This window comes from Dryobates pubescens, chromosome 15, assembly GCF_014839835.1.
Source record: "Dryobates pubescens isolate bDryPub1 chromosome 15, bDryPub1.pri, whole genome shotgun sequence".
NCBI lineage: Eukaryota > Metazoa > Chordata > Aves > Piciformes > Picidae > Dryobates > Dryobates pubescens.
Genome location: NC_071626.1, coordinates 4,405,938 through 4,420,748, shown reverse-complemented (window position 1 = coordinate 4,420,748; position 14,811 = coordinate 4,405,938). Strand labels below are relative to the sequence as shown.

The 14,811-nt window shown below is 44.2% G+C and overlaps 1 protein-coding gene across 2 annotated transcripts in view; it reads left to right on the top strand.

Annotated features, from left to right (window-relative positions):
• The window catches only part of BLTP3B (bridge-like lipid transfer protein family member 3B), a 51,321-nt gene extending 36,551 nt beyond the window's left edge, over window positions 1-14,770 (top strand). For both annotated transcript variants that reach the window (XM_054167676.1, XM_054167677.1), the window contains 7 exons: window positions 738-913; window positions 2,925-3,061; window positions 5,280-5,430; window positions 7,889-8,145; window positions 11,148-11,256; window positions 12,957-13,126; window positions 13,976-14,770. In XM_054167676.1, the coding sequence (XP_054023651.1) occupies window positions 738-913; window positions 2,925-3,061; window positions 5,280-5,430; window positions 7,889-8,145; window positions 11,148-11,256; window positions 12,957-13,126; window positions 13,976-14,101 (1,126 nt within the window). In that variant the 3' untranslated portion in view covers window positions 14,102-14,770. The remainder of the gene's footprint in view (window positions 1-737; window positions 914-2,924; window positions 3,062-5,279; window positions 5,431-7,888; window positions 8,146-11,147; window positions 11,257-12,956; window positions 13,127-13,975) is intronic.
• Window positions 14,771-14,811: the final 41 nt, after the last annotated feature.

Sequence of the window (14,811 nt, the reverse complement as noted above, 5' to 3'; positions counted from 1 at the left end):
GCTGCCTACATCTGCCTGAGGGGAGGTTGTAGCCGGGGGGCGGGTGTGTGTGTGTGTTGGTCTCTTCTCCCCAGCAGTCAGCACCAGAACAAGAGGACATAGTCTCAAGCTGCTACAGGGTAGGTTTAGGCTGGAGGTGAGGAGAAAGTTCTTCACAGAGAGAGTTGTTGGCCATTGGAATGTGCTGCCCAGGGAGGTGGTGGAATCACCGTCCCTGGAGGTGTTCAAGAGGGGATTGGACGTGGCACTTCGTACCATGGTTTAGTAGTCATGAGGTCTCGGGTGACAGGTTGGACTTGATGATCCTTGTGGTCTTTTCCAACCTTACTGATTCTATGATTCTATGCACTTTGAGTAGAGCACCACAGAGATAACAGTTGCCCTTTCAGTCAAGAATGATCTTAGCAAAACCAAAGCTTTAGCCCCGAATGCAGAACTGGAGCTCCTAGCTGATGAAAACCTTACAAGTATATAAAGCTGTGAAGTATTCAGCATTCCCAGTTCAGTGTTAGCTGATTGAGTTAAGCTGTTTACTTTCAGTTTAAATGTTGTGAAGTAGCTACTGTGAAAAACACTGTCAGGCATATCCCCAGGAATGTATGTTGGTTCCATGCATATCAATAATCAGATTGCTTTCTTTTAGATCTTGCCTGGTTTAGAGGAATACTTTGAAGTAAGTTCTGTGTCATTCCTTCAGTGTGAAATAATAATTCCCTGATATCTTTGTATTTGAAAAGTGCAAAGCCTAAGGAACGCTGCCTGTCCAACCTCCCTGCATTCTCTGTTTCTTACAAGAATATGAAGAGAAGTCCATCACAAGTTTCTCTGGACACCATCTCTATTGATAGTATGATGCTAGAGGATCATCTGATAGAGAGTGATGGAAGCGACAGCCAAAGCTTTCTGGAGAAAGGTGAGCGGGTGAAGCAGTAGGTGAAGATGTTCCTTGGTACTGAAATAATGCTCAAAAGGATTGCAGGGCAGCAAATCCTGCATGATGTAGGGTGTCAGGTAGTGATAGGACTAGGGGAAATGGGGAAAAAATAATAGAAATGGGTAGATTCAGATTAGATGTTAGGAAGAAGCTCTTCAGCATGAGGGTGGTGAGACACTGGCACAGGTTGCCCAGGGAGGTGGTGGAAGCTTCATGCCTGGAGGTTTTTAAGGCCAGGCTGGATGTGACTCTGGGCAACTTGATCTAGTGTGAGGTGTCCCTGCCCATGGCAGGGGGGTTGGAACTAGCTGATCCTTGAGGTCCCTTCCAACCCTAACAGTTCTGTGATTCTCTTAGCTTTTCCAGTCAGCAATATCAAGAATATCCACAACATGTCATTTCAAGGGAAAACAATAGGTTGTGCTACTTACTTGGCTACTACTTAATTAAGCACTACTTAATTTTCCTCTCTTGAGGAGAGTAAAGGCAATGCAGTGCTGTGCTGCAGCCCTGAATTAAGCAGAGCTGTTCCTTGCATTGCTTAGAAGCTGTTCCTTGGGCTGTGAGGTTTGTACCCTGTATGAGTGCCATGCTTGAAGTGGTAAAGAAGCCTTAATTTCCAAAGGAGATGAAAAAGAAATGGATTGTCACTAACACTCCCCACGCTAATGACCAGGCAGATAGGCTTGGTATTCTCCTTGCAGCTTGTGCCTTACTGAGCAGCTCCAAGCTATTGATTGTCTAACAGCAGGTACTTGGCAATTTTTGCTCATCTGTGCATGAATGTTTGCTTCTGATCTGGAGGGAGGAACTCATGCATGTGATAGTTATGTCTGTGTAGCCTCTAGTTGTTGTATTGTAGGCTTACAGAGTTGTAATGATGGAGTAGCTCCTTAGCAATACTGGTTGAATAATTTTATGACAGGAAGTACTGCAAGAATAATTTCATGGTACCTCATGTCTGATAAATTCTATTCTGAATGAGGCCTTGAGCAACCTGGTCTAGTGGGAGGTGTCCCTGCCCGTGGCAGAGGGTTTGGAACTGGATGATTTTCAAGGTCCCTTCCAACCCAAACTCTTCTGTGAATCTGTGAATAAAGAATGCCAGGGTTATTTTTGTGGGTTTTTTTTTGGGGGTAGGATTTCTTTTCAGTCTGGAGCAGTAATGAGAAGAAAAGGTTCACTTGCAAAATTGTTGTATATTTGGCTTGCAGGAGTATTCCTGTGTGTGCTTATGTGGGAGTGTGCCATAAAATGCATTTTCTATTTTAAATCACCTTTATATATTGGGGTAATTTTAGCTTGTTAACATTTAACTGAAGTCTGTGTGCTTTCTAGTTGTTAAGGAAACACTAGCTAGTCACCCTAATGAAAATGCAGCTGATTTCTCTGATCATAAACCCATTCACATTTGCTTAGAAGGCATTGTGCAGTGATGCAGAGACATGGCTTGGAATCTTTCAATCTTTAGCCTTTTTTTTTCTGCTGGGTCAGAAGACTTGGAAGGCTAAAAGAGGCCCTTCACAATTTTTTAGCAAGGCATGGAGAGTGCCACGTTGGTTTTGTCACTATAATTCCACCTTACTTGCATAGAATGTGGAACTTTGAACCCTCTAAGAGGAATGGATTTGGCCATTCAATCATAAATAATTGCTCCATAGGTATTTGCTTAATAAGCCATTCAACTCATCTTAACAAATGAGATAATTTATGCATAGAGTAACAGACATTGACTTGAGTCTCACTGCAGGAGTGGTTCAGGCTGTGCTGTGCTATTGGCCATTGGAATGTGCTGCCCAGGGAGGTGGGGGAGTCACCATCCCTGGAGGTGGTCAGAAAAGGATTGGACGTGGCACTTGGTTTAGTTAGTCATGAGGTGTTAGGTATTAGGTAATAGGTTGGTCTTGATGACCTCTGAGGTCTTTTCCAACCTGGTTGATTCCATGATTCTGTGCTAACACTGCCTTCTTTTCTGATGTGTGTATGGAAGGTATTACAGCCACAAACTATCAAAGCCCGTCAGAAAACACCCACGAAGGAGGCCCAGTGATTGAAAATTGTGATGGCTCATCTCCAGATGCCATGAGTGCTGCTTCAGAGAATGCCCATGAAACTGGGGAAGAAATGGTAATATGCTTGAAATCCATCAGAACACATGCCTCAGTAAAGGAAACCTTAAAACAGAGCTAAAATGAATGCTTGCAGAGGTGATTTTTCTAGAAGTTTTGGGAGCTTTTGTTAGTGCCACCAGCGCCACTTGTGCCTGGAGTATTGTGTCCAGTTCTGGGCTCCCCAGCTCAAGAGGATAGGCTGCCCAGGGAGGTTGTGGAGTCACCATCCCTGGAGGTGTTCAAGAGGGGATTGGACGTGGCACTTGGCGCCATGGTCTAGCCATGAGGTCTGTGGTGACAGGTTGGACTCGATGATCTTTAAGGTCTCTTCCAACCCTGGTGATACTGTGAACTACTTGAGAGAGTCCAGTGGAGGGTTACAAGGATGATTAAAGGACTGGAACATGTCTGATGAGGACAGACTGAGAGACCTGGGACTGCTTAGTCTGGAGGAGAGAAGTCTGAGAGGAGATCTTATTAATAAGTACCTGAAGGGTGGGTGTCAAGAAGGGGCCACTCTCTTTTCAGTGGTGCCTTGTGATAGGGCAGGGGGCAATGGGTAGAAACTGGAAGACACAGGAAGTTCCACCTCAACTAAAGAAAAGACTGGGGAGTCCTTGAAAGCTGGTGTGTCCTTGCTGGCATATTTTCTTTTTCAGTAATGTTAGTCATCTAATCCTACCTTGGCTTTAAAATCTTTGGGGATCACCTCCATTTAAAAAAACACACCCAAAACCCAAACAAAAACAAAACCCAAAAACAAAGAAAGGAAAAAAACCCAACAGAAAACCTAAGAAGAATGAAAAAGGGGGAAAAAAAAAAAGAAAGAAAGAAAAGCAAAACCATTAAAAAAATAAGAAAAGGGAGGGGAAAACAGAAAGAAAATGATTGATTCTTTTAAGTAATTTTTCAGTCATCTGTGCATATAAGTAATAAGGAAAAAAACCCCAGAATTCATTCAGTTTGTTACATAAAGGCATCTTACCACTCTTCCCCCCCCAAGGTAACTAAAAAAGTCATTAAAAATGAGCCCAAAATAGTAGAAATGATGACAGCATCTGACACCAAAGCTGACTTTAGAAACTGGCTGCTGGGTTGGGTTTGGTTTTTTCCCAAGATCATGCAATCCAATAAGGAGAGAAAAAGGCCTGGCTGCTGTTGGGAGCTTCTTTCACCTGGTCTGATTCAGCACCACAATGTTTGGCTGTGTTTATGATATACATGAAGTTGAATGAAGCCTTAGGAGCTGGCAGGTGACACCTAGGTCACAGTCTTTGTCAGAGTGGGGAAAGCCTGGCTCACTGCCCTGGCTTTTCTGGCCAATTCTTAATTGGTGTTAGTGGGTTATAAATACAAGTGTCTGTCTGTGGGTTCTGTAATGTGGCCAGCCAGTGGAACTGCATAAACAATGCCAGTGTGTTGCAGTGTAGTTTACATGTTAGGAAACTGCTGCAAGTGTTTTAAGGCTTAAACCCCACCTTTAGAAAAAACTATTTATAGGACAAGCACAGTGGAAATGGAGCAGTCTGGGGAGACCTTATTGCTGTCTACAACTACCTGAAGGGAGGTTGTAGCCAGGTGGGAGTGGGTCTCTTCTCCCAGGCAACCTGTGACAGAGCAAGAGGACACAGTCTCAAGCTGCGCCAGGGGAGGTTTAGGCTGGATGTTAGAAGTTCTTCACAGAAAGAGAGATTTGCCATTGGAATGGGCTGCCCTGGGAGGTGGTGGAGTCACCATTGCTGGGGGTGTTTAGGAAGAGACTTGATGAGGTGCTTGGTGCCATGGTTGAGTTGATTAGATGGTGTTGGATGATAGGTAGGACTTGATGATCTCAAAGGTCTTTTCCAACCTGGTCTCTCCTGTCCCTCTCCTGTCCCTCTCCTATCCCTTTATAATCCCTTTCCATGTTAGAAAGCCATCCCCTATTTCCAGGTGTGAACATGGCATTAGCATGTCACTTTGTAAAGACAGCATCACACCAAACAACAAACCCCCAAACAAACCAACCAACCAATCAACCAACCACAAACAGGCTAAACAAACCCCAAGCAAAACATTGGCATCCTTGTCAAGTGGGTATGGAAGAAAAAGAAAGGAGAAAACTTTTTCTGTGAGCAAAGGCTCTGGGTGCAAAAATTATTTTGCCTTTGTGAAGGAAAAGGTTTACAAAGGATAACCTCTGTAAATTCAATTTAGGAGCTCATAATGTTTGTTTTCTCTATTTTTGTTGACAGATGTCTGTTGTGGTGTTCCAAATATTTGGTGTTAATGGTGAAATTGACATCCGAGGTGAAGACACAGAAATAAGCCTGCAGGTCAACCAGGTGATACCACATCAGCTGGGAAACATCAGTGTCCGGCACTACCTTTGCAACAGGACTGTTGGTAAGCAGGTCTCATTGTTACACTGGAGCTGGAAGCCTTTGTTCTAAGTAAATAAAACCACTGCATTTGCCTCGAGGCACAAAATCACTGCTTTGGAATAACTACTCCCATTTCCTTCCTAAAAGGGAAGGAGATGCCAATGGAACCATTTCTGTATTGCTGATGGGGAAAAACAATAATGCATTGCTCTCCTAGTATCAATTGACACAATTCAGTTGACTTGAGTTGCTTTGATTTCAGCTACCTTTAAAGTTTCAGTGCTTGCTTCTTAAAAGAATTCCTCTGAATATGCTGTTGCCATATGGATAATTCTGTAGGCTCCCCAGTTTAAGAGGGGCAGGGATCTGCTGGAGAGGGCTATGAGGGTGATGAGGGGACTGGAGCACTGCCTGGTGAGGAGAGACTGTGGGACCTGGGGCTTTTTAGTCTGGAGAAGAGAAGACAGAGGGGATTTAATAACTGTTTATAAATATCTGAGGGCTAGGGGTCAGGAGGGAGGGGACAGGCTCTGCTCACTTGCTTCCTGGGATAAGACAAGGAGCAATGGATGTAAGCTGCAGCACGGAAGGTTCCATCTCAACACAAGGGGGAACTTCTTTACTGTAAGGGTCACAGAGCCCTGGAGCAGGCTCCCCAGAGAGGTTTTGGAGTCTCCTTCTCTGAAGACTTTCAAGGCCTGTCTGGATGCATTCCTCTGTGACCTGAGCTAGATTGTGTGGTCCTGCTTTGGCAGGGGGGTTGGACTCAATGATCTCTTTGGGTCCCTTCCAACCCCTGACAGCCTGTGATCCTGTGATAGTGACCAAATGACTTGAGAATCTGGGGGGTAATTATTTCTGGTGGTGAACCTTCCTTTGTTTGTTTGGGGATTTTTGTACAATCCTCCTCCCTCCAATATGTGGTTACCTTAAATATTTTATTTGTATTCTCTCTCTTGAACTGTTTAGCTGAATGTTGCACTTGTCTGTAGTGATTAATGAATACTGAAACTGAGAAGAAACTGCCAGGGTATTTTTTAATGTTCAAATCTATTGCTACCCAGCTAATGGAAGCACCATGATGTCCTCTTCTCCATGTTACTGCATCGCTCTTTAGGTTCCTGTGTCTTAGCAAGTAATGTTATGAGCCAGGATACTCTGCCTTTCCAAGAGACTTTTTGCTCTCACAGATTCACAGATTGCATTGGCTTGGAAGGGACTCTCAAAGGTCATCTTTGTCCAACCCCCCTGCAGTCAGCCGGGACACCTCCAACTAGATCAGGCTGCCCAGGCTCCATCAGGTTGATCTTGAATGTCTCCAGTGACAAAGCCTAAACCACATCCCTGGGCAACCTGTTCCAGTATTTCACCACTCTCATTGCAAAGAACTTCTTCCTGCTGTCCAACCTAAATCTACCCTGCTGCCAGTGTTTTTCTGAATTAAAATTGAAGTAGTTGTGGAAAAATAGGCCAAACAGTTAATTTTCTTCCATCTTCAAGACACTGAGCAAACACAGATTGCATGGTGATACTTGTGTCTTGTCTCTGTTGTCACAGTGGGGTGCTAGTCCTTGTACGTACTGTTTGTTTCTCTTTAGTACTTTGGATTCCTCTCCGTGGGTCAGTTTTAAGACTCAACAGAGTCAAATATTTATGACTGAATTGCCAAATCCATTCCTCTTAGAGGGTTCAAAGTTCCAGATGCTATGCAAGTAAGGTGGAATTATAGTGACAAAACCAACGTGGCACTCTCCAGCTCGCTTAAAGATGTTGATCTGCTGGAAGGTGTCCAGAGAAGGGCAACAAAGCTGGAGAGGGGTTTGGAGCACAGCCCTGTGAGGAGAGGCTGAGGGAGCTGGGGTTGCTTAGCCTGGAGAAGAGGAGGCTCAGGGGAGGCCTTATTGCCATCTGCAGCTACCTGAAGGGAGGTTGCAGACAAGTAGGGGGTGGTCTCTTCTCCCAGGTGACCTGTGACAGAACAAGAGGACACACTCTCAAGCTGCACCAGGGGAGGTTTAGGGTGGATATTAGGAAGAAATTCTTCACAGAAAGAGAGATTGGTCATTGGAGTGGGCTGCCCAGGGAGGTGGTAGAGTCACCATCACTGGAAGTGTTTAAGAAGAGACTGGATAGGGTGCTTGGTGCCATGGTTTAGTTGATTAGATGGTGTTGGGTGATAGGTTGGACTCGATGATCTCAAAGGTCTCTTCCAACCTGGTTAATTCTATTCTATTCCAAACTATGCTAATACCTAGAAAGGTTGGACTAGATAACCCTTGGGGTCCCTTCCAGCCTGGCAGTCTATGAACTGACACACTTAGAAAAGTGCTCTGAAGTCCTGTGTTTGCTAAGCTGTGGCTGGTACATGATCAGTATTTCCAAAGTCCTTTCTGGAACATCAGCCAAAAGTAGCGGCAGAAGCATTTGCTTCTGGGTACATCCCCAAAATGTAACGCGGATTTGTTTTCCTTTTGCAACAGGTTCTGACTGTAAGTCTGTGGCTGGACCAGTTAATTCAACACCTGAGATTAGTCTCAGATGGGAAAGTGGGCCCAGTGCTGTCAAACACTCTCTGCTGGCTGTGAAAAATGGTTTCCTTCAGTGTCATGTAGAGAACTTCAGTGCTGAATTCCTGACATCTTCCCTGGCCAACATTCAGCATTTTCTGGAAGATGAAACTGTCGCAGAAGTGATGCCTATGAAGATAAAAGTTTCTAATGCAAGGATTAATTTGAAAGTATGTTAACAATTAGCTGTTGGGCTGCTCTAAAGGAATTGTCACTTTGTTTCTTTGATGATAAAACTGCTAATCTGGCTAGAATTAGCTTCAAAGAAACTGCTATCGTACTCGGGAATGTCTTTAGATAGCACTAAAACAATTTGAGAAGCCGTAGATTTGGTTAGCTTTGTGGGATGCCTAAAGGGGAATTCTCTGCATGACCAAACTATTTATAGGTATTAATGTTTTATCCCTTTTTTCCCCCCCACCTCTCCCAGTCGCTGTTGTAGAGTGTCTGTGTCTGGGAGCTCTATGGGTGAGCTATGCCAAGTTCCTGGAGGCACAGTGTGGGTTTTTCTGGTTGGATTTTCTGGCTTAGCATTTTAGAGGGTAATTCTCTCTCCTACTAGAGAGAGAGAGAGATGCTTCTATTGGAGCACCTCTGCTGTGAAGTCAGGCTGAGGGAGCTGGGGTTGTTCAGCCTGGAGAAGAGGAGGCTCCAGGGAGATCTCATAACAGCTTTCCAGTACCTGAAGGGGGCCTGCAGGGGTGGAGAGAGACTGTTGGCCAAAGCCTGAAGTGACAGGACAAGGGGCAGTGGCTTCAAACTAGAGAAGAGCAGATTTAGATTGGATGTTAGGAAGAGATTCTTTACTATGAGGGTGGTAGAACACTGGAACAGGTTGCCCAGAGGGCTGGTTGAGGCCCCATCCCCTGGAGATTCTCTAAGTGAGGCTCGACAGGGCTCTGGGCTACCTGATCCTAGTTGAAGATGTCCCTGCTGACTGCAGAGGGGGTTGGACTGGATGACCATTGGAGATCCCTTCCAACCCAGACCATTTTGTGATTCTGTGACAGTTCTTGCAATGAAGGTTCAGTGGAAAAGAAGGGGAGGTGGGGGGGAAATGAGGAATTTCAGTTTGATCTACTTGAATACGGTTTCTTGGAACCTAGATGACATGTCCTGCCCTAGCTAGAAAGTAAATGCAAGCTTTTCTCACCACCATGGCTTAAAATAATAACATTAAGAGGACAACCCTGCTCAAATCTTCGAAGGGATTTTGAGATGAAGGAGAATGGTGTCTTCTGTCTTGGACAACCATTCATAAGGTTGTGCAGACAGGAGATAAGGACACTGGGTTTTAAATTATTTGGGGGGGAAGGGTGACACAGGAAAAACCCAACCCCAACCCCTAATTTAAAGAAAAGATCATTATACCATTGCCTTGGAAATTAATACTCACCTATATAAAATCTGAACAAAGTAAGGGCTGCTGTAGGAGCTCCAGTTCTGCATTTGGGGCTGAAGCTTTGGTTCTGCTAAGATCATTCTTGACTGAAAGGGCAATTGTTATCTCTGTGGTGTTCTACTCAAAGTGCATCAGTGCTTTCTCTCTCTGTGATGCAGCTTTTCCTTCCTGTGAAGATCCTTAAGTACTCCTTTAGGGCTGTTTCTAGTCAAGGAGTAGCACAGGCACTTTCTCTAAGAGCTGTGGATCTGTTCCTTAGATTGCAGTGTATCACAAAAGTGAATGCCCAAATACAGAGGACAGATTTAACACTGTGACAGTGCAGGTTTATTGGCAAAAAGACAGACCTAAGCAAAACATTCTTGAGGAAGCAGCTGTTTGAAGTTCAGGAGTATACATTAATAAACCAACAATAGGAGTCTGCTTAGCAGTGAAAGCACTGGAGTGGGTTCAGAGGAGGCCATGAAGATCATTAGAGGGCTGGAGCACCTCCCCTGTGGCGACAGGCTGAGAGAGCTGGGGCTGTTCAGCCTGGAGAAAAGAAGGCCCTGGGGAGACCTTACAGCAGCCTTCCAGTAACTGAAGGGGCCTACAAGAAAGCTGGGAAGGGACTTTTCACAAGGGCTTGTGGTGATAGGATGAGAGGGAATGGATTGAAGCTTGGTGAGGGGAGATTCAGACTGGATATTAGGAAGAAATTCTTTACAGTGCAGGTGGTGAGACACAGGAACAGGTTGCCCAGGGAGGTCATGGATGTCCCCTCCTTGCAGGTGTTCAAGGCCAGGTGGACAGGACCTTGAGCTACCTGGTCTAGTGGAAGGTGTCCCTGCCCATGGCAGGGGGCCTGGAATTAGATGATCTTTAAGGTCCCTTCCAACCCAAACCATTCTGTGCTTGTACAGTAAGTGCTGTTTCTGCAGTGGTCACAAGTCACAGTGAAGTGACTCATGGTGGTCGACAAATTGCAAGGTTGCATTTCTATGGAGTTGTTAGGTAATAAAGAGCAAGAGCACGTGGTTCAAGTGCATGCTGCATTGTCTGTTCAGTGCAGTCTATTCTTCTGCTTCTTCTGGATGAGACTGGGTGGCAGGCAAGAATTTAAGAAAGCTTGTTTGAATTTTTTGCATTTGCTACTGCAGTCTCAGGGCTGTTGCAGGAAACTTTGGCAGTTACATCTCAACAGCTTTCCTGCTCCATGCTTAATGTGTGTAGTTTCTGATTACACTGGCTGCATTATTCTGCTTGACAGGGATAATGAACTAGAAAGACTTCCTGAGGAGACCTCAAAAGAAGGAACTTGTGAAGTTTCTCTTCTGTTGAGTACAGCAAAATAAGGCAACTGCAGCTGCCGTCACCCCAGACTCGGTTCTGTAAAGACAAAATCTGCTCAAGAGCGATAACTGTGCCCATTCAGTCTTTAAATAGTTCAAGGCAAGATCAGGTACTATATGGTGCAGGCTTCTTATCTCTCAGAGCTCGTGAGCTAAAGACTGTCTTGAGTTGGGGTATAATCTTACTGAGATGTCTGTAGAAGTACTTTGAAGTATTTTAGTCAGGCTGTGTATACTGAGATCAGCAGCCTTACTCCAGAGATAAACTTGGGCCTTTAATATGATCCCTGGGAAAAAAACAAACAATTGAGCAAAAGTTTAGTGGCAATCCCATTAGAAAATGGAAAGTTTCATTAAATGCACTGCTGTCTAACTGAACATCTGCATCAGCTGTTTTGATTTCCTAGTGAGCTGATTCCTCAATCCTTGTGTGTTTTAGGATGACAGTCCACGGGAAAATCTGAAGGCAGCTGAGCTGGTACCCATCAAACTGCATATTGACATTCTCTGGATAGAGAGAAATGATGATGGCTCATTTCTCATTAGAGGTTTGTATCTTTCTGCACCTTGAGTTGTAATTATTCTGAAGAGCAGGTTTGCCTTTGCACAGCCATGTGGCTAATAATGAAAAGCTACTGGATGGTGATGGGGGTGGGGTGGGTTGCCGTCTACCTTCATTCCAAGTGTAGTCACATAGGGGAAAATTGCCTTTTGGAATGATGTGTTGGCTGTGATAGCAAGCCACAGCTGAATCAGTCTGAGAGAAGTAAAAATATGCTTACCACTTCATCAGGATGTGCTTCATCAGGGCACGCTGCTCATGATGAGACTCATCAGAAGTCTAAAGTTCCCAGAATCAGGTTGGAAGGGACCCTCAAAGGTCATCTTGTCCAAAGCAGGGACATCTCCAAGTCAATCAGGTTGCTCAGGACCCCATCAAGTTTGACCTTGAATATCTCCTCAACCATATTCCTGGGCAACCTGTTCCAGTATTTCACCACTCTAATTGTAAAGAACTTCTTCAAGCCTGTCCAGGCTCCTCTGAAAAACAGCTTTGCCCCTCGGTGTGTCAGCTTGTCCCTCATTGCTGAGGGTGCACCCAGGCTTCAATCCTGGTCCTGATAGCTTAATCCAACAATATGCAATTTATTGTGTGACTTGAGGAAGAAGAAGGAGAGTGCAAAGTGATCTTGATGCCCTCTTCACCTACCTAATGGGAGGGTATAGCAAAGATGGACCAGCCTTCTCAGAGATACTCTGTGGCTTGGTTTGCTTGTACTTGAATTTCTCTGCATTATCTGATACATTGATTGAGTGTTTAAAGATGTTGAGTGCATGTTGGTCATTGTTTTACACAAAACACTGGAAGAAATAGTAATTTAGTGAGCAAATGGACAGTTTGAAGGCTTCTTTCAGCTCTTGTTTCTTTGGCTTTTTGCTGTAGTGCTTTGATCCCTGTTCTTGCTGTGTGCTGCTCAGGTACAGTGACTTCAAAGGCCGAGGTCAAACCCATAAATCACTGCAGTGCAGACAGCATCTGCAGTGCTGTGTTTTGTGTGGTGGGAGGAAGGGGTAATGAGCAAAAAACTCCTTGTTCAGAAGGAAATGTTTTGAAAAGGAGGAAAAAACCAACCCAGAGTTTATTTCAGACCACTAAAAGCCATGACCATTATTTTTTTCCCCTTGGTGTACAGCAGGATATTTTAATAGATGCCACACTGCAGGGCAGTTCTAAATGCTGGGAAGCTGCTTTGAGGCCAAGTCATTTAAGTTATTTTCTGAGTTAAAAACTTCATCCTGCAGGTTTCTCTCAATAGACTTCAAATGTAAATGCAGTCCTCAGGTCTGGTTTGGACCTGGAGGCAGCATATGAACAGCAATATTGATAGCTTTCAAGCTTCTGACACTTCAGAAGGCTTATTCTGTGGTGATGAGATTGGTCAATACACACATGTGATCAGTTTCCTCAAGCTGGTAGCCACATGTTGCTGCTTCTCATGCCTCCTTTCCTTTCTCTTCTCCTCCAAAAGGGTATATGGCTTAAGTTATTTCTTTTATTCTTAAATATTACTTATATAGACTTATATATTACTTATTGTTATATATTACTTAGAGGTAAATATTAATATACTTAATAGAACCAATATGTGGGTTTAATTTTCTGCTGATGAAAATCAGACTTTTTAAAAAACAAAATACTACAAACCCCTTAAGCCCTACCCTGAAGTTTTCTCTTTTTCTGGTACAGACAATCAAAGAGTAAATGATGTGTCAAAGATGAAGAGTTCAAGTAGTGTGTTGCAGCAAGCAGCTGGACCTGCTGGAGATAAAACACAGGACCAAGCCACGCAGACTACTTGGGAAATTCCCAAACCTTCAAAATCAAACAGGGCTTCACCTGACTTCCTTAAAAATGAGGTATTAAGACTTCCTTTTGACTTCTTTTCCTCCCTTCAAAATTATGTTACAGTCATTAATCATCTTCACTGTTAGATCATCTGGGGGTGGGCTTGGGGACACTTCTGTTTAAGATGGAAAATAAGAATTATGGCTGTTGGAGTATGGTTCAGTACTTAGGCATGCAGAATAAATCAAGTCCTGCTTTCTACACAAGGTGATAGTACACTGCAAACTAAGTCTTTTTGACATCAGAGGGGGTTTTATGAGAGAGCAAGTCACAGAATGTTAGAGGTTGGAAGGGACCTCTGAATACTGAGTCCAAATATGCCCCTGCTAGGGCAGGATCACCTAGAGTAAATCACCCAGGAACACATCCAGGCAGATTTTGAATGCCCCACAAAAGTCCTTTATTGTGTTCCTGCACAACACAACTGCCAAAGACAAAGGCCTAGCCTGTCAGGTCAGGCCCCTGCTAATCTGTCAGTCATACCTGGGCTGTGAATTGATGGTGTCAGAGCCTGCACATCAGTCTGACTGTTTTTAACACTAAGAATCCATTGCTAGAGCTCGGAATCTGGCTTAGCTAAAACACTGGGTACCTTGCCTTTCAAGCTAACTGCATCAACTCTCTCCATGGTACAAGTTCATTGACTGGGAACCAGTTGCAATTGACTTGGCCCCGGCAAACCCACACTTAGATTACCACTGTGAGCAGGTGGTATTTTAGAAGATCACAGAATCAACCAGGTTGGAAGAGACCTCCAAGATCATCAAGTCCAGCCAATAAACTGATAAGCTGCTGAACTGGAAGCAGTGGTCTGTCTGCAGGAATACCAATAATGCTGTTTTCTACCCCCACTCTTTCAGCTCTTTGAAGAAAATGAATGTCTCAAACAGGAACTGGCAAAAGCCAAGATGGCTCTTGCTGAGGTCCAAATGGAGAAGGATGCTCTGCTTCATCGCATCAAGAAGATGAACATTGATCATCAGTAGGAGAGTGTTCTGTTGGGGCGAGGCATCATCGACAGGACGCCAGGCGACGGTGGCATCTAACATGCTGTTTGTAAATTGCTGGCAGACATGGTTTGGCTTTTTTTGTCACAGACAAAGTTTTCTCATTGCAAACAGAATGTTTGTGAACTGGTTCCTATTCTTAAATTATCATTAAGCATTGTCGCTTTTTTCCCAGCCCGTTTTCAACTGAAATGACTTTGTGGGGTGGGGGGAGAGCAGTTTCTACTGTACTTTATTAATTTACTGAAGGGAAAAAAAAAAAGTCATATCCTCTACTTTGAGTATTATCAAAGGAGGTGTTATTTTTAAATTGCTTTCTGAGAAGTGGGTGGCTCAGCAATGACAGAAGATGCCTAGATGCATAACTGAGTAAAATGTACCACGCCTCTTTCACAAACCGAACCTCTGCTCGTTAAGGTTGTGTTGTTCTGTTGCTACCAGGTGTCCGTACAGGAGGTTACATTTGCACTATGATGATTATGGGCTAGACCCTCTAGAATAGTATAGCTATTTGAAAATTCAAAGAGCAGCCCTAAAATGGCCCTGAATTTAGTGTAATTTGCCCAGAGAGGATTTTAAGACTAATCCTCTGGTGCTATAGAGGTTCCACATCCCCTTTCCATATGCGCTCCTAAAATACCACAGTAAGAGGGCTGGGCTTTCCTTCTGCTTGAAGGTCCACTCAATCT